At 41.4% G+C, this 26,036-nt stretch overlaps 1 protein-coding gene across 7 annotated transcripts in view; it reads left to right on the top strand.

Annotated features, from left to right (window-relative positions):
- Positions 1-26,036, top strand: part of LOC124238283 (serine/threonine-protein phosphatase 6 regulatory ankyrin repeat subunit B) — a 291,103-nt gene that overhangs the window by 135,692 nt on the left and 129,375 nt on the right. For all 7 annotated transcript variants that reach the window (XM_046659052.1, XM_046659045.1, XM_046659051.1 and 4 more), the window contains exons 3-4: positions 9,610-9,688; positions 22,425-22,495. In XM_046659052.1, coding sequence (XP_046515008.1) covers positions 9,610-9,688; positions 22,425-22,495 — 150 coding nt within the window. The remainder of the gene's footprint in view (positions 1-9,609; positions 9,689-22,424; positions 22,496-26,036) is intronic.

Genomic DNA, 26,036 nt, shown 5'->3' with positions numbered 1-26,036 from the left:
AAGAGTAGAATATCTGGATCATGTGGTAGGTCTGTATTTATCATTTTAAGAAATTGCCAAACTATTTTCCAGAGTGGTTATACCATTTATTCCCACCAGCAGTGTATGAATGTTCCAGTTTCTCTACATTCTCACCAACACTTCATCTTGTCAGTCCTTTTGATTTTAGCCATTTTAATAAGTATGTAATGTGACTTTGATTGGTGTTTCCCTAATGATTAATGATGTTGAGTATTATTTTGTGTACTTGTTTGCTAACTGTATATCTTCTTTGGTGAAGTGTCTGTTCACATCTTTTACCTACTTTTTAATTGTGTTGTTTGCTTTCTTATTAGTGAGTTTTGAGAGTTTTTTGTATATTTTAGGTATAAGTGCTTTATCCAATATATGCTTTGAAAAATATTTTCTTCCAGTCTGTGGCTTATCTTTTTCTCATCTTAACAGTGTGTTGCAAAGAGCAGAAGTTATTAATTTTGATGAAATATGGCTTATTGATTTGTTCTTTTATGGGTCATGCTTTGGTGGTGTATCTAAGAAATCTTTGTCTAATCCAAGGTCACAGGGGATTTCTCCTGTGTTTCCTTTAGACATTTAATAATTTTAAATTTTTCATTGAGTTCTGTGATCCATCTTGATTTAATTTTTGTGTAGGGCGCAAGGTATGGGTCAAAGTTGTGTTATTTTTGCTCGTGGATATCTAATTGTTTCAGCACCATTTGTTGGCAAGGCTGTCCTTCACCAGTGAATTGCCTTTGTACCTTTTTTGAAGATCATCTGTGGTATTCGTGTTTGCGTCTTTGCACCAACACCAAGTTGTCTTGCTTACTGTTGCTTTATGACAAGTCTTAAAGTTAGCTAGTGTTAGTTTTCCAACTTTATTCTTATTGCCTGCTTATACTTTTTACTTGAGAGAATTTTTTTCCTTGAGTCTAGAGTATTAGAACAAGAGTACTGATTATAATAACCAATCACTTTCATTTTGTTTACCAAGGCTCATAACTATTCAGAGTCAGCAAGAGCATGAACAATGGAATCAAGATCTGGTTCTGAATCCTGGTTCTACCACTTACTAGCTGTGTGACTCTGGTCAAGTTACTTATCATCTCAGAGTCTCAGGCTCCTCAACTGAGGATGATGATATTTAATATCATAGTTTTGTTTTAAGGAACAAATTAGAAAATACAAAATCTCTGATATAACTTTTGCTTCATATGAATTATTTTAGTTTAGAAAACTGGTACAATAAAAATATCCAGTGTTTAGTTACCCAAGGCAGATATAATCAAAATGTCTTTGGCATCCTAATTTCTCTTATTCTATCTCATTTTAAAGTCTTTTGAGTGATTCTTGTTTAGTTTTAAAAATTGGATATAGTTTTGAGGTTTGAACGTATAATTTGAACTTTTTTTAGATATAGCAAAAGGTACTAGTTTTCTCATATGTCTACATTACGTTCAGATGGATGAATTAAAATACCAACAGAATGATGGTTGAATAAAGTTGTTTGATCATGGAGGTGTATAGGGACAGAGATTTGCTATCAGCTTTGAGGCGCAGAAAGTTCTAGCCAAGGAAAATCCAGCTCCATGAGATAATGTGTGCATGAAAGATGAATAACAATTGTAAATCTAAATTTTTCTCTTACGGTGACATAGAGGAGACGTTGATCCATCTCTGCTACTTTCATTGAAAGTAGAATTAAACAATATAAAGAGAATCTCCATACATCATAAGAAAAAGATTAATAACTGAGTTTAGAAATGGGTAAAGGACATGGACAGGCAGTTTGCAGTTGAGGAAGCCAGAACTTTAAATAAACATATGAAAAGAATCTTAACCTCACTTGTCTTTAGTGAAATGCAAATAAAATGACAATGAAATACCATGTCAGGCACATCATATTGGCAAAGAGTAGTAAGGTTGATAACATCAAATATTAGCAAGGGTGCTGAGAAAAGGCACTAATATGTGGCTGATGGGAGTCTAAATTGGTAAAACTATTTTTGGTTTTTTTTGAGGAAGATCAGCCCTGAGCTAACTACTGCCAATCTTCCTCTTTTTGCTGAGTGAGACTGGCCCTGAGCTAACATCCATGCCCATCTTCCTCTACTTTATACATGGGACACCTACCACAGCATGGCTTTTTGCCAAGTGGGATCCGAACCGGCAAACCCTGGGCCGCCGAGAAGCAGAACATGCAAACTTAACCGTTGTGCCACCAGGCCGGCCCCTGTAAAATTATTTTTGAAAGCTATTTGACAATACCTAATAAAATTGAATATGAATATACCCTAAGATCCAGCACTTCCTTTTCTTGGTATCTGCTCTAGAGAAATTCTCATACCTAAGCAGAAAGAAACATGTACAGAGATGTATATTGCACCACCATTTGTAATAATGAAGAATCGAGACAGCCTAACCTAACACACTCTCTCTCTCTTTCACCCATACACACACACACACACACACACACTTCAAGCTATTTTCCGAACCATTTGCAAGTCACAATCCCCATGGTATTTTACCCCTAAAGTTATATTTTAAGACAGAGTTCTGAAGCGGATGTAGAAAAATGTTAACATGTTTGGTTTTGCTGGTGGAAATGTATAGTTTGTTATTTTCTGCACTTCTCTGTATTTGTGAGATGTTAAAACTTGAAAGTAAACATGAAAATTTTAAAAGGAAACATGATTTTGTTTCTCTCCTTTGCTTTCTTTCCTTCTTTACAGCTTCCTTTAGTGCTCCACCTTAAGACGAAGCATCTTTCCCATTTTGCGTTTTGTTTGATTTAAACCTGTCAACATGTCTTCGGCTCTTCTCCTCACATGATTTGAGGTACCTCCAAGGTACCTATTTTGTGTTCAGAGTTTCTTTAGACTTCTCCTTGCTTCTAGTGATCTCTGTTCAGTATCACGTTCTGCTTATTGGGCCTAAGTTGTCAGTTACTTCCCTGCTTCTATGATATTAGTGGGCGTTTGGAGTGACGATTGGAACTTAACTTCATCTTTCATGACAGGAAGGCTTTGCAGGGCCTGTTTTCCTAACGTTGCTCCATCTGCCTGTCTTGGAATGTGAGATATTTATATGTCGGGAGGGATGTTTGTTTTAGGGTATGACAGATACTTATAATGAAGATTAGCTCACGCACTTCTAGCTGAGAATTTCCAAAGCAGGTAATAAACAATTCTTAATCTTCAAAACAGAGGTTTGGGGTGCCCCCTCAGTCTGCCTGTCTACACAGTAGTTTTAGCTGCCAGAACAGCCTCTCTGCCATGTCAAGCTCACTTTACATGTACGTAGTGCAAGTTCCCTATTTTCTTTCATTTGCTTCTTTGGTAAACAGATGACAGAAACTTCCTCTGCCTGATCTCTCTCTGACTTACTGCAAATGTAGCTCAGACGCCAGCTGGCTGTGTGTGTCTTTGGCTATTCATAGAAAGGGAGGGTTTACCTTCCTTCCTCTAGAGAAACCTGGGTCTTTTCATGGGTCTGCATCTGTTTGCAAAGGGCTATTTGGAATTGGAGCTACTGAGTAATGGAAAAACATCTCTCTTTTTGTGGTACACTCCCCCCCCCCCCCCCCCCCGCTTATCTGTGGCAGATACGTTCTAAGACCCCCAGTGGATGCCTGAAACTCTGGATAGTACCAAACCCTATATATATATCATGTTTTCTCCTATATATCCATACCTATGATAAAGTTTAATTTATAAGTTAGGCACAGTAGTTCTGCAGTTCATCCTCTGCCCAAGGAGAAGGCCGCTGTGCTTTGCCATAAGCTCGACAAACGGAGCAGGAGACAAAAAGGGAGAAGAAAAGGGGGAGGTTCCGGGGAAAAGAGAACACGAGTAATACTACTATTAAAAATATGTTCCAGGTGGGGGCCAGCCCCATGGCCGAGTGGTTAAGTTCGCGCACTCCGCTTTGGCAGCCCAGGGTTTCACTGGTTCGGATCCTGGGTGCAGACATGGCACTGCTCATCAGGCCACATTGAGGCGGCGTCCCACATGCCACAACTAGAGGGACCCACAACTAGAATATACAACTATGTACTGGGGGGATTTGGGGAGAAAAAAGCAGAAAAAAAAAAGAGATTGGCAACAGTTGTTAGCTCAGGTGCCAATCTTTAAAAAAAAAAAAAAGCTTCCAAGCCAAGGATCCCCCTAGGGTGTCTAGAAGAAGAAACAAGACCTATCTGGTAATTATGGAGTGCTAACATAGCTAACAGAGATCCTTTAATTATTTTTTTCGAAATGTCTTTTTGTTTATCCTACTGTTTGAATCCACAGCATCCCTTTCGGGGGCACCCACCTTTCAGAACTCTGTTGTTAAGTCTTATTGTCAACACTTAAGAGAGAGGGACTCTGAGCCCTTGGATAAGTTGTATGACTTGCCCAACACAGCAAACTGATGTCAGAGAAATGGGTGTCCTGACTCCCGACCTGAAACTTTTTTCCTTATAAAAATGGAAGCAAGAACATCACCTTAGAAGTTGCCTTGATAGTCCAAAAACCTTTCCGTTGTACTGCCCAGATATTCTGGAAAAAATGTGACAAACATATAGTAAACATCTTTCTAAATGAACTAACAATAAATGAATAGTGTGGGGCCAGAAATGAAGAGTAAACTGAGAAGCAAATCTGGAAGCACATGAGCTTATACTGCAGGGAGAAGTCAATACTCCAGGGCCTTGGCATCCAACACTTGCTCGGGGAGGGGAGACAAGGTGGAGAATGGGAACTGAGACCCTCATGTAGAGAAAGACCCTGGAAGTGGTCTTGAAGAAAGATGCTTGAAGCGAAATGGTGAGCTCGAAAAAAAGCCAAACCCTCCACAAGCAGATGGAACAGCGATGCATTAGCCTAGATTCTTGGGGGGGTGGGGGGGGGTGGAATAAAAGTGTCTCCACTGAGCACTTGCATCACCAGAGTCTGCCCTCATGTGGTTTGGGGTTTTGAATTCACAACATCTGCATAGTCCAGGAAATTTCAAGCTGAAAAATAAGCATAAAAATTCCTTCTAGGCCAAGGATACCCCTAGGGTGCCAAGAAGAAACAAAACCTATGTGAAGAGATGTGCCCTCGATTCAAGGACTTAGGGCAGCCACAGATTAAACCTCCACTGAATATGAGCGGAGGCCTAGGTCCCGGACCCAGGTGGAAACAATTCACCATAAGCAAGCGTAGCAGGCATGACAACCAGCAAGAACTTGAGATAATGGAAGCATCAGATAGCAATATGAATAATGTTTAAAATCATCTAAACATGAAGGACAAATCCCAAGGGAAAAACAAAACATTATTTTAAAAAAATGAACAAAAATTGAGGGAAGAGTTACGAAGGAAGAGGTACAGGAAGCAGTATGAACGCACGATGCTAGAAATCATCCAGGACTTTGGTCTAACAGAGATGAAAACGAGAGTCAACAAGGAGAGGAGAAAGATAAGAGAAGTACAGTGACTTAGGGATATGTTTTATAACCATTTATTCAGCCGTATTTTCTAGACATCGACATTTATTGAGAAGTTATCATTTCCCAGACGTTGTAGTAGTCGTTAGGAATACAAAATTTCAAACACCCAGTCCTCGCCCTAAAGAGACTTACAGTCCACTTAGCAGTGTCCAAAGTCAGGACATCAGAACAAAAACAGTAACGGGGAAGTGGGAAGTAATGACATTTGTCATGTTAAATGATTTGCAAAAGTGACCAAATGCAGTAAGACAAATGTCTTAGTGAATACTGCCCCGAAACCCATCCAATTCTGAACTGCCCTGAGCAGGAAGTCTAAACTGACAAGACAAAAATCTTTTCCGAAATGGGAAATAAACACATTTTGCCCAGGACTGCCTGGAGGCCCTATTGGCTCCAGCTGATCTGGGAATATTGGAAGCGCTGGGCCAAACTTCCAGGTTAGTCACAGAGCACAATCTATATCGTCTGTCTACTTAAGCGTAGTTTCTGGATCCAAATTAGAATCCAGGACCTGGCCAGGACCACAATAGCATTCGGGCACAGTGGCTGAGCTCTGGGCCGTTTGCATTCACTTCCATCTGTTGCCCAAGTGGACTCTGTGATGACCAACAGCTGATGAGTGTCATGCAGGTCTTTACCACACCCACGGATTCAAGCGGAGAAAATAATTCAAAAGCCAGTACGGTAAGATCAACACGTATTGGAAATGGGTCACCAGAGAATTCTTCTGTTTTTTGTTTTTTAAAGATTGGCACCTGCACTAACAGCTGTTGCCATTGTTTTTTTTTTCTTTCTTTTTTCTTTTTTTTCGTCTTCTCCCCCGGTACATAGTTCCATATTTTTTTTTTTTAGTTGTGGGTCCTTCTAGTTGTGCTATGTGGGATGCCACCTCAGCATGGACTGATAAGCGGTGCCATGTCCACGCCCAGGATCCGAGCTGTCGAAACGCTGGGCCGCCAAATCAGAGTGCGCGAACTTAACCACTCGGCCACGGGGCTGGCGCCCACCTGGAACATATTTTTAATAGTAGTATTACTCGTGTTCTCTTTTCCCCGGAACCTCCCCCTTTTCTTCTACCTTTTTGTCTCCTGCTCCGTTTGTCTAGCTTATGGCAAAGCAGAGCGGCCTTCTCCTTGGGCGGACGATGAACTGCAGTCTCCTGGCTGATTTCCCTGCCTGAGTATGGTGATTACTGTGGCTCTGTTATCCACCCCTCAACACATGATCCTGTGCATCACTCAGGTTCCTTGCTAGAGAGCGGGTGTTGGCCACGCTTGGTCAGTAGTGGAAATGCATTGTTATTTTAGTTAAGGTCTTAATGGCACATGAGGTTGTTTATGTAGTTCTGCTGCTTTGGAGAACCAAAGGACTCCCGGCTGAAGACATAGCTTCTCTGCAGTTGCCTGTCCATGGCATGTCCCTGAGGGAGAGTACCAACTGGCACAGTCATTCTGGAAGATACAGGAAACCTTAAGTGCATATTTACAGAAACACTGGGATTTACAATTGAGAACTTACAAGATGATCTCACATACGCACATTTTATATTATAAAAACTTCACTTTGAACAAGCCATATCATAAAAGGGGCCACATAATCAGCAAAACCAGTTATATAATGACGGCTCAACCAGATTTATACATTGGGGTTTTCTTGGCTTTTCATTTGAGGCCAAGTTCTCAAGCAGAGCTCTGACTGCCCTTCAGGTCAAATGAAGTCATTATTTGGGTGGGGTTAGTCCTTGTTTAAATCACTTAGGTAAGGTTTAATTTGTTGAACCAAACCCTGGAACCAGTTCAATTCACAGAAGAACGTATAATTATATAACTTTTATCCCAAGATTCAAGGGAAAGTTTTCAGTAGGTATAGAGGAGATTCAAAGGGAATATGAAGCTAAAATGGAAAGTGCTTGTAGAGCTGTCAATAGAAGAAACAGAAACAGAAAACATTGGTGAAAGTCCGGTCTTAGTTATTTGTATAGTTCATTGCACAAACTGACACTTGATTCTCAAATAAGCAAACATGCTTTCAAATACTGAGCCTTTATTTTCACAGAAAGGGTGATATGGCTATAAGAGGGTTAACCATGGTTCTATATCTTACTAAACTCTCCAGGGGATACCATTATTTTGTAGGGACTAGTCACAAGACTGCCCTATTTCCACTTGTCTGCAGTAATTACCTGCAGCATACGTAGACGACATAAATTCCCAGCTAATTCAGACCCCTCTTTTTATCCACTTAAAATTTAGTTCATCCTTTCATAAAACCTATTTACCAGACCTCCTAACAAATAGACTGGTTTGAAGATCAGTTCCTGTCATGTCCCCTGCCTGCCATCTGTTTTAGATGTTAGTGAGTCATAAAATGCCTAAAAGCAATATTCTGAAAGAGACTGAGAAAAAGCAGAGGGCCTGAACTGTCAGAAAACATAATCATGTCCTTGGGCTAATCAAAGGTTGTTATGTGGCTTGTATAATCAAGTGATAAGAGGAATGATGGTTAAAACTAATGGTGAATCCACGAATCTCAAAACTCAAATGTGTGCTAGTTTTGGGAGAAACCTCAAAGACAGCGTTTTGCTTCCCATTGCTGTGGAGCAGTCGATGGCAGTTTGTGGAAGAGACTATGCGCATAGACCAGCTCAGTTTGGCCAGTTTATGCTAAGCACCTAGTCTGCTGCTGCTATGGGGATAACGGGGAGTAAGACCTGTTCTTTACCCTGTGTGGGTTCTCACTCTTGGAGGGAAGATATCACACAGCTGTCCATGCTCATGACAACAATGGCTATGCACAGAGCTCTTGCTATGCATGGGCCAAGCTTCAGGCCTGCCTAGGGTTTCATTTACTTACATTATTTTGAGTTCTCCTTTCAGTTCTCTAAGGTAGATATTATTATCTCCAATTTATAGATGGGGAAGCAATATTTTTCCCCCTGCATGCCATTGTGCAGCTCAGCACAATGTGGTAAGTGCTTTGCCAAGACTTAGACTGGAGTCTGACAGGCAAAGGGCCAGTCTTGATGCTGTTATATACCTGTGGGGTCTTGAGGAAATGTCTTCGTTTATTTGAGCCACAGTTTTCTCATCTATAAAACAGAGATAGTAATATCTACCTCAGCTCTCAGCTTCAGTGTCAACATCCTTAGAAAGGCCTTACTCGACCACTCTAAGGAATCTTACTCCCATCACCCCAGTCACGTGATCCCGTGACCCTTTGTTAAACTTGTTATAGCCTTTATCACCGTCTGTAAAGGTCTCCTGTGTCATTGGTTCACGTGACTATTGTCAGCCTCCCCACTTGAATGTAAGTTTGTGAAGGCAGGGCCTGGGCCCATTGCTGTCACCCCTCTGTCCCCAGAATCTGGTTCTTGGCATATAGTAGGCACTCAGTAAGTTTTGCAGGGCCTGGCCCCGTGGCCGACTGGTTAAGTTTGCATGCTCTGATTCACAGGTGGGGATCCTGGGCATGGGCATGGCACCGCTCATTGGGCCATGCTGAGGCGGCCTCCCACATGGCACAACCAGAGGCACTCACAACTAGAATATACAACTACGTGCTGGAGGGATTTGGGAGAAGGAGGAGGAAAAAAAAAAAAAGAATAGTGGCAACAGATGTTAGCTCAGGTGCCAATCTTAAAAAAAAATAAGTATTACGTAATGGGCAGTGGTCTAGGCAATAGTTAATGGGGATAGAAAGGAGAAAATGACTATACTTATGTTTAATGTCCTTGTGAACAATTCCACTATGTTCCCTTAGAAAGAAAATAAATCATTGAAAGCTTTGAACTATACTGTTAAAGTAGATAGAAAGGTTTGAATTTTTTTAAACCATACTGAAGGTTTGAGATAAATTGAATTTCATCATCCAGTGCATGACAGTCCATCCTTGACCTGAGCTGGCCTTCAATAAAAGAAGCAGGGAGGCAAATACGACACACAGACAGAGAAAATGGGATCTTTCGTATATGTGACTGTGGGAAATGCTCAGAGAAATGGCCAACCGGAACTCACCTGAGTGGGTGTTTGGCCTTCAGTCTCTCCCATAGGCATTAACCTCAGAGAAGGTGACACATCTTACTGTGTCTACAAAAGGCCCCTCAGCTTTCACTGACTTGTTTATCTTTGCTGTTCCAGGATTCTGAGAAGCGAACTCCGCTTCACGTGGCCGCGTTTCTGGGAGATGCAGAGATCATTGAACTCCTGATTCTGTCAGGTAAATACCAGATGTACTTAAAAACCAACTGCAGATAAAAATTTAAATGACCACTTTAACAGACTGACTGCTACACTGAACCCAAACAAAATTTCTTTATTGTGCTCATGGAAGTTTGTCTGATCAGCGATTTTAACAGTAGACAAAAGACTGTGCAAGAAGCTGTTCTTATTGAAAAATGGCTTCTCCAGGAAAACTTTTATATTGCTTTAAAAGTGTGATTCCTGACTGTCTAATCAAGCTCAGTGTTATAGGTGAATTCGTACATTTGGATATCTTTTAATTTTTTTCATTGAAAAAAAAAAACAAACGAAAACTGGTTCCTTAAAGTCTACATGGAGACACACAAATGTGTGTATTTACATATATTGAAATTGCACTGCAAAACTACTATGTTTTGTTTATGGATACAGGACTGTGACTATGAAATCAAAGCGTAAAAACATGGAAGGAAAGGAAATGTCAATTTCTGGATCGTGGTTACCTCTGAGGAGGCAGACTGAGTGACAGATGTCTTCAGGGAAGGGTAGAAAAGAAACTACAACTCTGAAATATTTTATTTTTAAAAAATTGGAATCAAATATGACAAACGTGTTAAATTGGATTTGTGTGTACACTGGTCTTTGTGATATTGTTCTCTTTATTTCTCTGTGTATTTTAAATATTTCATCAGATTTAAAAATGCCAATGCTTTCATTTTGGAAACCTGTGTGCTTGGTACATCTCACCAAACAGGTTTCTAAAACCAATATGCGCTTTCTTCCTGGAGTGTTTGCAAGACAAATCCTGGGAATGAATCTGAGCCCATGCACGTCTCTCATCTCTCGGTGTAGACTGAATGCAGACTGACTGGCTTTCCTCCTCTTCCTCCTCCTTTTTGTTTGGGGAGATTCACATCTGGAGGAAATGCTGCTGCATACAAACTGCACAAAACGCCTATCAGAAGGCTTGCCTTTGTTTACAGTAGTAAAGGGAAACTTAGAATTCCAGAGTAAGCTGAGCAAAGGTAGGAGCTGATAGCTGTATTCAGGCAGATGGGGAGAACGTTGTGGAAAAGGAACAAGGATTGTGCCGTGATACGCAGGAAGATTCACGTTGTCCTTATTTTTGTTGTGTTCATGTTCTCGAGGTGAGTTTTCCCAGGGAACAAGTGTTCTGTGCCGTAAAACTGGTGCACCCCGTGGTCCTGACGATCGCATGGGGCTTAGGGTAGATTTCGTGTGGCGTCCCTTGTACTCTCGAGTACAGTCCTTCCTTCTGACAATTCTAAAGACGTTCCAGGGCTGTGTTTTAAACAAACATGTATTGTCTGGTGCTGGCACAGACTATGGCTAAGGGCCAGCGCACACCTGGCCGGTTGCCCCAGCAGTAGAAATTTTGCCCATGAAAAATTGTGGACAGGATCACTGGGGGTGTACAATAAAGAATTTTGTGGTGTGACACCTAATGGTCCCAACTATAACCACCATCCAAGTGTTGTGTTAAGAGACATCTCAGAGTCTCAGAGGAATGTTTGGTTCATGAATGTGCAAGTTCAAAACTTTGTCTTAGACTCCCAACTTTGTTTTTTGTTTGTGTTTTTCCACATCTGAAAGGGAAGGTTTTAATTCTGCAGCAATGAACTTGATGCATCTGTTTTCCTCAGGCATCTGGGGGCTGGTGATTGTTTGAGGAACTTGGTTTCACATCCCCTTCACGTGGGCGTGGAGTCCACCAACCTCTGGTAAATGGCACTCATTCAGCGGAGCCAGGAGAAGCTGTTCCGTGTGTCTTCATCTGTACACCTGGCTGGTCTTGGAATTACTGAGCTGTTAGCTTGTCTAGTATAATTTTGGGTGGCACATGCTATGAAATTTTCTTCCTCCCCTCATCAAATTAGGAAGAGTTAGGGCATGGGAGAGCATTGGGAAAGTTGTTTAGAAATTTTACTCAATTCTGGAAGCTCAGGCAAACTCTTAGAATTTGCATGGCTTTAAATCCCCTGAAAGGTCTTTTATTCAATTTGTATATTATATTCTTAAAGAAATATCATTGCAACAGTGTGATGATTTCGTATCTGAGCTTAACTCTGGCGGCCGGCCCTTTAGAGAATCCAACCAAACTGTTTTCCAATTTAATAATGAATGAGGTGCTAATTATTCCCATTTGGACAAATAATTTGGCCTTGCTGGACTAGTCCATTACAGCTGTGTTGTCCGTTGTGTTAACTTACAGGGCATAGTGTAACCCAAGCCCCCTAAATTCCTGCTGACATTATCTCCTGTTAGCCAGGCAGACGGAACTCTGAATGCCTCTGAGCAGACGGGGAGGAATTCAGGCCTCACAAATTTCCCCTTCTTAAAACTTCCTGTCCAAATTCTGGCTTTATTTTCCCCCTGCCTCTAGCTTCTGTCTGGGAACTGGCTGAGTCAAGATCAAAGCAGAGAGAAGGTCAAGAGCTTGCTAAATCATTTGCCTGGAGATGCATGAACAAGATCAGTGTGCACCACTCAGTGGCTAAGGGTTAGGAGATTTGGGTTGAGATACAGGGAGCAGGGAACACAGAGAAATGGCCACAGGACCAATACCCTGTCGAGAAAGCCTGAGGATGCTCAGGGGTTAGAGGGTCTGGGCTGAAGGACGCAGACTGGAAGTCCCCGCCCTCTAACTTGGGAGTGTTTGTGAGCTGTAACTACCAATTAAAAATCATAAATTTATTAGAACATAGAACACCAGACAACTGGTATTCCTGTAAAATTATTTCCTGCGACTTTCCAAAATGTAATTACCACTCCCCATGCAAATGGCCTCCACAGCCAGTGGCTGGTGGTTCTTTTGATTCTCTTATGCATGACAAATATTTGTCGTTTGAAGTTGGATTTGATATTTCTTTTTGGTCTGGTGAAAGAGGGGTGATTAAATCAGGCAATGCTGATTTTGGCCCCCAATGTGATGTGATTTTAAAGTAATGAGCCGATTTCTGGTGGGTGTGTAAACTGGCCCTGAAGGCAACTCCAAGGGGAGTTTGAAAAATGTTTTGAGCAATTGCCACATACACGGAATTATCATACACTCTTCCAAGGTCATTGCTTTGAAGGACAGTGCTCCTAGGCTGTAATAAGATTCGGTCTGTTTGTTAAAAAAAAAAAACCAATAGCAATCTGGTCTCATTATATTATAATCATATTTCATATGCTCTTTCTTTCACATTTGTTTCTTTCTACAATTAAAAGCCACACTTTGGATAAACCAGCCTCAGGAATCAATTATTCTCTCTGGCCTGTAAGAATGTTCAGTCACTTTGTCTACCTTTCTTTGTTCTACGTCTTCCTACATGACAGGGCTAAGAGAATGGAAATATTGCCTCTGGAAAAGATGCTCAGAGTTCCCTTTACTCCTGATCCCTATGAAAATAAAATCAAGTAGTAATAGGGATAAGAGGAAGAATGTGCTTAATTTGAAATTAGAGTTTGTGCCTGATAACTTTTAGTTGGGTCTTTGTTTTTGAAGATTCAGATAGCCTAGTGCTTTTTTTTTATGTTTAAGCTTTAAAATGTCCTTGGGTAAAAGCATTTGCCTTTAAATCATTAGACATGCAGACTCTGTGTCCTTCAGTGCACAGTGGCGCCTGACAGGCAGGTAAATAACATGAAGCTTCCTTTAGAAAAATCAGTTATAAATATTCAACTCCAAACCAGCTGATGTCTTCCTCTGACATGTAAACAAGACTCTCGGCGCGTTCTGAGGAAGAGGATGAGGAAGCCAGTGGCACGGGATGACACGGATGAAATGCTGCTCAGTCCCTGCTCAGATAACTCTGCTTTTGTTATAATCATTTTGTTGTTTGGCGAGAGGAGGCTTTCCTGGCAGCTGCCTGTTCAACCTTCTGGAGGAGGCAGAGTGGAGGGAGGGAGGTCCTACACAGTGACCGAGAGAAGCTACTTCCTAGGTTTCTCATTATCTTTCAATTCCTCAAGTGACTGTGAAGCTGCCCAGAAACAACGCTGATGTTGTTTGTTACGGGCCGGGTGTGTTGCTTCGTGATGCTCAGCAAGCTCAGAGTCATTTTTCTCCGTGAAAGAATTTTAATACTAAAAGCCACATTTGGATCCATGTAAGACTGAAAATTTTCAGAATATATAAGTAATAATGTAATAACAACATGATATAAATATATAATTGTAAATTATAACAAAAAACAGTAATAGGAAAATAGGGGAAACGGCAAAGAATATGAACAAGCAGTTCTCAGAGAATGAATTACAAATGGCCACTAAACGAGCTTATTAGAAGATGCCCACCTCACTGGGAAACAAGAAAACACAAAATCGTGATACCATTTTCTTCCAATCAGACTTGCAGTATTTTAAATGACTGATAATATCAAGTGTTGATGAGGATGGGGAAATTGAGCAATCTTATACACTGTGAGTGTGTAAATTGGCACACTTTGGAGGCTTGAGAGTATCAAAAGCAAAAGTGTGCATGACCTATGACACAGCAAGTCCATTTCTAATTGTCTATCCTAGACAAATACCTGCACATTTGCATAAGGAGTCATTTTATGGATGTGCATAGCAGCAGTGTTTGAATAATGAAATACTGGAAACAGTTGAAATATCCGTCAATAGAGAGAATGTCTAAAAAATGGAATGTATTTATATGTTGGAATACGTGTGTCAATGAAAAGGAATGGGCTCATTCTCTAAGTATCAATGTGGATAGATATACAAAATATATAGTTGAGTGAAACAAGGAGATTCAATGTTATTACAATATGATACAATTTATGTAAAAACATACTTATGAAACAATGCTATAAATTTTTAAACATGGTTTGTAATATTTTAAATGTACAAAAAGATATTATACTGACCACTCAGCTTAATTACCCCGATTTTCTAGGGACACATGTATTTGCATCTGAAGGCATCAAAGAAACTGGAAGCTTATGTACCAAACTCAGAGCAGTGGTTTTCTTCAGAGAGTGGGCAGAGGCCAGCATTGGGGATGATACTCAAGGGGACTTTACCTAAATCTGTAACGATCCATTTTTTTAAAGAAGAATGCGTTCATGTATTGCTCATATGATCAAAACATGAAATAAAATAGTCTGCTCCTGTTCATTGTGATAGGCACATATTCATAGCTCCAGGTCAAGCCAGTTCAGTTGCGGAGACATTGCTGGATCTCTCTTTTAGTCAGAAAGCATCCTTCACTTGGCAACTATTAACTGAGGTCTGCCCTGGGCTTAGACCTGTGCTAATGGCAGGTGCCCCCTAGTCTCTATCCGTTTGTCCCTAACTCTGCCTGTTAATAGTTAGCAAGCAATTACATAGTGCTTACCGTGTGCCAGGAAGTGATCTCAGGGCTTTTGTGGTATATCCTTCTTGACTGTTCAATGTTTTTACAAAAATGGGCTCATTCCATATATAATGTTTTATTACTTGCTTTTTTCACATAACAATAGTTTGTGAACATCTCTCCACGTTATAAGCATTCTTATAAAGCATCACAGCCTTGTTGTATGGCTATACAGTAATTTATTTAACCAACTCTTCTTTGTCTAATACCAAAGTTGTTTCTGCTTTTTACTTTTATGACTAACCTTTCATAAAACATCCTTGAACATTAGTGTTAACATTCATCCATAGTTATTTCCTTTAGAAACAAGTTATAGGGCATTCTCACGCACACACGCACAAATACAGAAATGAGTTGTGTATATGAGAGAGAGAGAAAGCAAGAAGAAATGGGGGAGGGAGAAGAGAGAGAGCAAGGCTGAAGGTAAGATTTGGACTTGTGGTGGCAAAAGTGGGTAGACACAGCTGTGGGCATGTACGTCACACATGCACTCTACCCTCGTCACTGTCCTGGTGGTCTGGCTGGTAAGAGAGCTCCTGGGGTGAGATACTTAGATTCAAAGTGTGGTCATAACAAAATGGCATTTGGAGAGACAGCAGAAGATTCCCTAAGATCTTAGAGTTCTCCCACCTCTGGGTGGGCATGGACCTCGGTGGTCCTGCCTTTCCTGGGTGTGCTTACCTTGACACTGTTCTGCAGCTGGGGACGCTAACTGTGGGGTCACTGATAGTGTTTCTGGAGAGGGGAGAGCATGAGAAAAAAATAACAAGACCAGTGAGTAACACATCGTTAACTTGAAAATTTCTTTTCAAAGTGTTCTGTACAACTGAGATCAACTACAAATCCAATAGGAGTCTCGCTCCCATTCTTACTCCCCTGGGGTGAGCCTTAGGAAAATCCTGGGAGAGACTGTATGGTTGGGCCACTTTATATGGAAAAGATGGAAGTGTCATTTTTCTATCAAGGAGAAGGGCCACTCCACTAACAAGAATAAATTGTGTAAGAAAAAGCAACTTATTCCCCACTTCCCAGTTTTATTAAGAAACGTAAACTTCAAATGCACTAGCTTTCTTAAAAATATTTTATTAGAAAATATTTCAAACTAACAGAAAAGAATGGAGAATAATATAATTAATACCCTTCACACCAAGCTTCAAGAAATCTTAGCATTTTCCATATTTGTTTTACATCTTTCTTTAAAGGAAATAAAACTTTGAGGACACAGTTTTGCAGCCCATTAGGCATACTTACTTCATCCTTTTCCCCACCCTCCCTCCCTAGAGGCATCTCTGTCTGGACTTGATATCTGTTTTCTTTAGCCATATTCATTAGTTTTATCTCATGTCTGTGCATCTATAAACAATATGTAGAATTGTTTTTGTAAATTTGAAAACCGTATAAAACTGATATTATGCCACAGTTACTAGTCTTCAATTTCATTTGTTCATTCAGTGTTATATTTTTGAAGTGTATCTGTTTATATACAGATCTTCAGTCTGTTCATTTCCATGACAGTGTAGCATTCCGTCGTACAAATATACCACAAGTATTTATCCCCTTTCCTCTTGATCAACATTTGAGTCCAGTTTCTTGCTGTTACAAATGTGCTGCAGTGAACCTTCCTGCACATGTGTGAGTTTCTCTAGGGTGTATGATTGGGGTGGAATTGCTGGGTGGTAGGGCAGACACATCATCAATGTTGCTAGGTAGCAACAAATGTTCGCCAAAGGGGGTTGTACCAGTTCACATTCCCACAGCTCTATGTAAATCTTCCTGTTGCTCCATGCCCTTGCTCACTCTTGGCATTGTCACACCTTATAATTTTCACCAGTTTGATAGGCGTGAAATGGTGCATTAATGTTGCTTTTATTTGACTCTCCCTAATGAATTTTGAGGAGAAGCATCTTTTCATATGTGTCTTGCCATTTGGGTTTTTCCCTCTTGCATTAGCTTTTTAAGTTTATTATAGGCAATGCAAAATTTACTCTGTTAAAGACTATAAATAATAAAATATGGGCTCTGCCACTTAGCATTTAGATCTGCACTGTCTAATATGGTAGCAACTAACCAGCTGTGGCTATTGAGCACTTGAAGTGTGGCCAGTTTGAATGGAGGTGCATTGTAAGTATAAAATGCACAAAGTATTCTTGAGAAAGAAGAACAAAGCTGGAGGCATCATGCTCCCTGATTACAAACTACTGTGTTACAAAACTACAGTAACTAAAACAGTATGGTATTGGCATAAAAACAGATACGCAGATCAATGGAGAACCCATAAATGAACCCATGCATATATGGTCAATTAATTTACAACAAAGGACCCAAGAATATACAATGGAGAAAGGACAGTCCCTCAATAAGTGGTGCTGGGAAAACCAGACAGCCACACACAAAAGAATGAAACTGGACCACGGTCTTACACCATTCACAAAAATTAACTCAAAATGGATTGAAGACTTGAACGTAAGACTTGAAACCATAAAATTCCCAGAAGAAAACTTAGGTGGTAAGCTCCTTGACATCAGTCTTGGCCATGATCTTTTTGAATCTGACACTGAAAGCAAAAGCAACAAAAGCAAAAATAAACAAGTGGGATTATATCAAACTAAAAAGGTTCTTCACAGCAAAGGAAACCATCAAGAAAATGAAAAGGCAACCTACTGAATGGGAGAAAATACTTGCAGATCATGTATCTGATAAGAGGTTAGTATCCAAAATATATAAAGAACTCATACAACTCAATAACAAAAAACCAAACAATCTGACTGAAAAATTGACAGAAGATCTGAATAGACATTTTTCAAAGAAAACAGACAGATGGCCAACAGGTACATGAGAAAGTGTTCAACATCACTAATCATCAGGAAAATGCAAATCAAAACCACCATGAGATATCACCTCACACCTGTTAGAATGGCTGTTATCAAAAAGACAAGAGATAATGAGGGTTGGCGAGGATGTGGAGAAAAGGGAACCCTTGTGCACTGTTGGTGGGAATGTAAATTGGTGCAGCCACTATGGAAAACAGTAAGGAGGTTTCTCAAAAAATTAAAAATAGAACTACCATGTGATCCAGCAGTTCCACTTCTGGGTATTTATCCAAAGAAAACAACAATGCTAACTGGAAAAGATATATACACCCCCATATTCATTGCAGCGTTATTTACAATAGCTCTGATATGGAAACAATCCAAGTGTCCATTGATGGATGAATGGACAAAGAAACTGTGGTATGTATACAATGGAATATTATTCATCCATAAAAAAGAATGAAATCTTACTGTTTGTGACAACATGGATGGACCTCAAGGGCATTATGTTAAGTGAAATAAGTCAGACAGAGAAAGACAAATACTGTAAGATCTCTCTTACATGTGGAATCTAAAAAAAAAAACCCCAAAATAAAAAATGTGCTCAGCCAAGCTCACAGATATTGAGAACAGATTGGTGTTTGCTAGAGCAGAGAGTAGGGGGTTGGGAGAAATGAGTGAAGGGGATAAAAATTCTTATTTCTTCACAACTGATTGGAGATTTCATAATTCATTTAGGAGAATAGAAGTTTTATTCTCATCTCAGGGGACTGAAATCAATTTAACACAAGGGTTAGATTTTAAAGTCAGTGTACACAATCAAAGCTTTATTATGAAAAAAGAACATAGGGCTGGCCCAGTGACCTAGTGGTTAAGTTCACATGCTCCACTGTGGTGGCCTGGGGTTCACTGGTTCGGATTCCGGGCACAGACCTACACTCTGTTCATCAAGCCATGTTATGGTGGTGTCCCACATACAAAGTAGAGGAAGATTGGCATAGATGTTAGCTCAGTGACACTCTTCCTCAAGCAAAAAGAGGAAGATTGGCAACAGATGTTAGCCAGGGCCAATCTTCCTCACCTAAAAGGAAAAAAAGGAGAGGAATATAAAATAAGTCTATTAATTTTTAAAACTCGATTACATGATAATATTTTGGATATATTGAGTTGAATAAAATATATTACTACAATTAATTTTCCCTGTGTTTTATACCCTTTTTAGTGTGGCTACTAGAAAATTTAAAATTACATAATTACCTTACATATATAATTGCAAAATTATGCTAAGTGAAATGTCAGACAGCAAAAGCCAAATATCATATGACTTCATTCATGTGTGGAAGATAAAAAGCAACAACAACAAATAAACACATAGATACAGAGAATAGAATGCTGGTTACCAGAAGGGAAGGGGCGGGGCGAAAGGAGTGAAAGGGCACTTGTGTACAGTGACGATGTCAGTTAGACTTTGGGTGGTGAACACCATGTAGCCAACACAGAAGTTGAAATATAATGATGTACACCTGAAATTTATATCATGTTATAAACCAATGTTACCAAGAAAACCTAAAATAAAATTACGTACTTGGCTCACATTATATTTCCATATTTCCATAATTCCAACACTGAGTTAGAGGCTCTGAGTCAGAGCTGACATGCTACCCATAGCAGGTATCAAGTCAGACACGTGTGGCCTGCCTTCCTACAGGTATACTGGAGGAAGGGGTGACAGCAGGTGAAAATTCAAACTCAGGCACACAGGGACTTGTGGCCATACGTTCTCCATCTCAGAAGACTGATTGACATCCTGACATGGAAGTCCCTTAAAAGTGGACGGGGAAATCTGAAGGGCTGCCTGGAAACAGCCATGCCTACCAGTAGGGAATGAGACTGAAGCCAGTCCTCCAGGACTGTGTGAGAGCTGGGTGATGTTGGTGACAAGAACGCCAAAGAAACAGCCTAGAAATAAATATCCAATGTGCATTTGCCTTACTGGAGAGAGTAAAAGGTCTGTCTTCTGACATGCAGGTATAAACACAATGTGGCAAAATATACATGTTTTTTGACCCAGGTAAAGGCCTCACAAAAAAATGGATAATTTTAGATGGGTTGAATAGCTTCTAGAATGTTGGAAGAGGAAATACATGGGCCTGAGGGGATAAATGCTATTTGTTTCTGAACAAAAAAGTTCGGCTTTGTGACAGTCATCTGGCATTCTCTTGGAACTGAGACTTGGGAAGGAAATCTAAAATTTGTTTCTGGTAGTGGAAATTTTGTTTTAAAATTGACAGTTTCTTCTGTTCTTAATTACACTGGGTTTCCTCCTCCCCATTTTTCTCCAGCCCTCAATTGAGTCTCTCTCGCTCTTGGAAAGATACCTGTTCGTGCACTCTCCAAGGCTGGGGCTTTGTGTTCTTAAATCTCTGCATTTGACTTGCCCTCTTTTGAAGGGCAAGGACTATGCCTCTCACTTCCTTAAAAATCTGAGTTGTAGATTCAGAGGTGAATGAGCCATTAGAGGGGATTCAGAAGTAAGAACAGCTCATATTTCTCTAGAGCTTTGCAATTTACAAAGCACCTTCACGTTCACTTGATTGCCCCAACCACCCAGTGAAGTGGGCAGAGAAGTATTATTATTGTTGTTTTTGTTAGCCTCATTGTACAGATTAGTGGCTCTTGGTCATGGCCAGTAGGTGCTGAAATGAGAACTCAAATCTGGGTCTTCTGCCCATGAGTCTCGCTGGGCTTCCAAGACCTCGTTGATTTCACTTTGGAGCATTTCGCCCAGGGCTTCCTGCTACGGGATAGAGATTCTGATTCTTAACATGCCCAAACTGATTTTATTTGATCCTTATTGATGTGAGGGGCTTGAACCTTCTCAGGTAAGCTGCCTGGATGGAGTTGGTAGCGTTAGGATTCAAATAATTTTAAGTTTGATAAACTAGGCAACAATTTATCAGTGGCTCTCAACATTGACAAGTTACAATGTTAGATGTTACAATAGCCTTGGGTCCTGGGGATCTTTTGAAAATACTTGTGCCTGGCTCCATCGCAAACCAATGAAATCAGAATGGGGGGAGGGAAGACATCCTCTTTGTTTTAGGGATTATTACGTTCTTGTTTTCTGTAATTAATATTGTTGATGGTATTTACTCTTCAGTTAAAGAGGAGATATTATCCAAGTTCTATGGTTTGTTATTTCCTTTAGCTGGTGCCTTAAACTAAGTTTCTAGCTCCCTTTTGCCCACAAAAGTCTCCTGCTGCCCTTTTTGTTTTTTTTTTTTTTTTTTACAAGGTTTCTGTTTTTTAGCTGTCAGCTGGCCTCTGCCTCGCAGGCATTAGTCAGCCTCTGCTTCCACTTGACTCGCTTTCTTGGCCTCTGTCCCAGAGGCACCTCCTGGGCACCTCCCCTCCTCTGCATCACTTTCTAGTTTCTTTCATTCATCCCTCCACTATTCTTCCTTATGAGCTGCCTTCCTTGTTGTCCTAAGGCTAAAATAGGCTCCTCTTCTTGTATCTACGAAGATAGCATACATATTTTCTCCTCCTCCTCTTTTGTAGCCCTTTTATAAAGCTTTCCGTCTCTGATCAGAAGACTGATCAAAACCCTGAACCCCCCAAAAAGGGAAGCTCATATTGGGTGTTTTAGCGGTTCAGCTGCAGACGCAGTGGGCTCGCGCTCTTGGAGAATTGTGAGGGTGTCATGGAAGGAGGGCATGCTCAACCTTCTGTGAGCCCTCTCATACAGAGCTTCTGCTCCCAGATGGTGATATGGCTCCCAGAGAGTCGAGCATGAGGCGCATCCCTGAAAGTGAGCTGGTTCTGGCTGGCGTGGGAGCCTGTCTGACCACCCCGTAGTGTGAGGGAGCTGTGAGCAACCTGCAGACGCTTCATGTCGTGTCTGCCCTAAAGTTCATGGAGGTTGGCTTCTTGCTGCTAAAATAGCTCACTAGTCCCGGAGAAGTCATTGGGATTCTTGGATAAAACAGATTTCTGCTGATCCCCTCAGCCCAGATCAAACCTTGTCAGAACTCAACTTTACAATATTTGTTTGAAATCCAACTGGCCTTTGATATGTATTTGTTGGAAAGCTGCTCATCCCTTATAGTTTGCCATGAAGGGCATCGTGTGCCCTGTGTGATAAATATACTTAATGACTAAAAATAAAATAATATATACGATTATCTATTTTATGTTCAGGAATATATATTATATTTGGGAACATACACACACACACACACACATACGTGCACACCTGAAAGTTCTTCATTCTTCAGCACCTACATTTCCATAGTCCTGGAGAATTTCAGCCTTCTTACAACTGTATCTCCTACCCAATGAGACACTGCATCTCTCATCTGGACTTTGCCCAATTCTTGTGACCCCAGATCTTGCTCCTTCTGCTGTACTGGGTGTGTCCTCCTGTCTGAGGCAAAGAAAACAAAACAAAACAAAATGTGGTACTTGTACCAGGCAAATGAGAGCACGAGATAGAACATTTGACTTAAGATCAGTGGACCACCCCCCCTCCCCCCAGCAATGCCGACTGCATTGTGTCTCTAACCTGTGCTGTTTGGTTCCAGGAGCTCGTGTAAACGCCAAGGACAACATGTGGCTGACCCCCCTGCACCGGGCTGTTGCTTCCAGAAGTGAAGTGAGTGATTATCTTATTTAATCTAGCACCTCCAGTCCCTAGAAAGAGAAAAATGCTTTTTGCTGAATTAGGGATTCTCACTGGTGAGCAAAAGGCTTTTACTTCTCACATAAGAGGGTTACCAAAATTGAATGGCTGTTTATTTGAGCACTCCTCCATGCCAGGCTTGGTGATGGGGGGGGTGACTGGGCTATTCCAAGATGGACAATGTGATCCTTGACTTCAGCGAGTTCTCAGTCTGGAGGGGGAGGCCACCAGGGAAGTAAATTAATGCAGTCTCGTAACTGAATTAAAGGAAGCAGCAAGTAACTATCTCCTTGAATAGAGGAAGGCTGCCAAGAAGAGATGTCATTGAGCTGGTCCTTAGAGGATGGGTAGGGACTTACCAGGACAGGAGAAGGAGGGAGGGCTGAGGCAGGACGATAAACATGCTAGAGGACAAGAGGCTTGAAAGTCTACGAATGGCGGGTTCAGTTGGATGTAGCTGGAACACAGGATTTAGGGGGAGGTAAGTCTCATAGTAGAGGCTGAGTAGACGGCAGAGGGCTGGGTGTCCTCTGAGCAGGGGGAAGTGGTCACAGCAGAGCTAGGTGTGAACCTGACAGAGTTGGAACCTTGTGAGGATGAGGTGGAAAGGGAGCCAGAGGGTGAATGGCGACACCGTTGACTAAGAAGGCAGAGGCAGGGGAGCAGGGTGGGGAGCCCATCAGTCCTGCTTGAACGTGCCCAGTGTGGCAGACCTGTCACTGGAGTGTAGCTCCATGAGGGCGGGGATCTGTGTTTTGTTCCCTGGTGTGTCCCAAGCCTGGTACATTGTAGGTGCTCAAGACATAATTTATTTTGAATGCTGGAAATTTAGGTGAAGATGACTAATAGGTTATCTGTCATTATTTATACAGGTCTAGAGCTTAGAACAGAGAGGATGGTTATTGAAACCATGGCAAATGGATCAGCTGGTTCAGGGAAAGTGTAAGAGATGAGAAGACCAGTGTGGGGCAGGGAGTGGCAGGGAACCCTAGTGGAGCCTTGGAGCCCGGTCAGAGAGGATGCCCACCATCCAGGGCTACTACTCGGTGGCACTTGACATTGGATGACTCACCTTTGTAGCTGATTTTACCAAGCGAAGCTTCTCCTCTGCTATTGGAGAAGGTGCTGTTCTCCGGGTACACCCAGGAGCAAGAGATGTTGCTAAGAATGCGTACACCGATGTCGCAGGTGTCGATGGCTGTCATCAACATTGGCGTTTCCCCTTTGGCAGCTATCTGGAAATTTCACAGTATACTTGGTAGATGACAGTTAGGTTAGTGCTCATAACCTTCCTTCTGTACTGTGTGATTTGAGTGGTTTTTGTAAGAGTTTGGTTGTATTCTCTTTTTGAACAGCCCAAATGGAATGAGGGAGGCAATGATTCCCAGCTGCCAGGATCAGACCTTGGGGAATTCGGAATCTTTGCATGGTCCCACATTTCATTACTATTCTGCCTGAGAAAGCAGGTGCAGTGGGCTGTTTGAGTTTGTACCACCAGCTTCATGAGAATAGCTCCTTCACAGAGGGTTATTTCCTGGTCTTTTAAGACCACTTGATCTTCAGTAAATTTATTTTTCTTCTTTTTCTTTTTTTTAACTTTTTTTTTTTGGTTCGTGAGGAAGATTGGCCCTAAACTAACATCGGTTGCCAATCTTCTTCTTTTTCTTGAGGAAGATTGTCCCTGAGCTAACATCCATGCCAGTCTTCCTCTGTTTTGTATGTGAGGTGCTGCCACAGCATGGCTTGATGAGCAGTGTGTAGGTCCGTGCCCAGGATCCAAATGTGTGAACCCTGGGCTGCTGAAGCAGAGTATGTGAACTTAACCACTATGCCACCAGGCTGGCCCCCGGTAAATTTATTTTAAGTATATTTTGAAAAATATGGGTTTGTTTCCTCTTTTAACAAGAAGCACGTCTTTTTAGTTCAAAATAACATTTACTAAGCACTTCCTATATGCAAGGCACTGTGCTTGCCGGTGGAGCTAGAAGACAAATAATTCCTCTGCCCTTGGGAAGCATGTCGGCTGGTGGACAGAAAGACACAAAACCAGAGATTTCAGTACCATGTGACTTCTTCCAAGCGTTCGCCACCTGTGTAGCTCAACTGGCTGCAAAGGCCTCAATCCTCAAAACTTCCATTTTCCATCCACCACCAGCCCACCTTCTTTACATAGCTTTAGTGTGTTTGAATTCAGTTAACCCACTGATGGATGAACCTTTGTACCTGAGAAAGGCATTTGTTGCTTCTCTAAGAAACCAGCTCCCTCTGCAGGTTTGCTGGGGGAAAAAATCCCTTGCAGGTGTCTCTTGCTAGGAGGGAATTAAAAGCAAACCAATCCTGAGTTGTAAACAATCAGAGTCATATATAAGCCAGCATAAGAGTATGTCTTCCTGTTAATATCTGTCACGGCAAGTTGAAACTTTCTTGTGAAAATTGGAGTCTCTGTAACTGTTGTTAGAACTGACTGTGGGCGTCTTAACTCCAAGCACATTGCTGTGCTGTGAAAGTCCTAAATTCAGATTTCCTTCTTCTGTTGACTTCAATATATTGCCATTGCTTTATGCCCACCCCCTCCGCACCCCTCCCCCCCATAATAGCTGGGGAAAGGGAAGATAAACTGACTTGAAGCTTGCTTATGGGAGTGTGGCAAAAGAAGCCAGTTAAGCCACCAGAACCCGCAAAATCAGGACGACTTTCAAAATTGCATTGCAACACAGATATCAGTACAAGTCAAAATTTCTGAGCCTTCTTTCCATGCAGGCAAAATTTATGTTCAGATTTCTGTGCCTGGAAAAATAATATTCATTGCGAAGTTCATTTCCTGAGCCTGTTATAGCAATAGGAGTATCAGATCATAATATTGATTAAACATCCACCCACGCCTGACTTTGTAAAAGCTCCTCCACAGACAAGAACGTAGATCAAGACATGGTCGCATCCCTTGAAAATCGTTCAGCATAGGTTGGGTTGCAGAGATAAACCTTCAAGACTTGTTTGGTACTCACCAGGCTGTGTTGTGGGCCCCGCTAGGCCCAATCTTGCATCCTCCTCCCCTCTCCACCCGACGTGTGGAATTCCCAGGGAGGAAACAGCCAAACAAATAATTGGACCAAACAGCACTGTCTCCTTATTGACCCCCTTAGGGCTTCACTCATCCTCCTCTTTCTCCAGCTACTCCCACGGCTGTGAAGAAATGAAGATAGTCTCTTACCAAAATATGAGGGAAACATGTTTTGTAATGCTGGCTAACAAAGATGAGCAAGATTCAGGGCTGCCAGGAGGAATTTTCTGAAGTGTTGTGAATTATTTCGGATCGTTCTCCTACTTAGCTTATTCTTGCAGCTTTTGTGTTTTTCTTTCTTGGAAAAGAGTAGCTGTAGGGAAAAGGAATTAAAGGCATACACGCCTGGAGAGTTGAACACACGTTTACTGAAAGCCACTCAGTGGAAGGCACTGTTAAGTGTGCTTTGGGGACCTTGAAGGGGTACGAAGTGTGGCTTCTAGGACGTAGTGT

This window comes from Equus quagga, chromosome 4 (assembly GCF_021613505.1).
Source record: "Equus quagga isolate Etosha38 chromosome 4, UCLA_HA_Equagga_1.0, whole genome shotgun sequence".
NCBI lineage: Eukaryota > Metazoa > Chordata > Mammalia > Perissodactyla > Equidae > Equus > Equus quagga.
The sequence above is the reverse complement of the archived record's forward strand: the minus strand, read 5'-3'. Positions and strand labels throughout refer to the sequence as shown.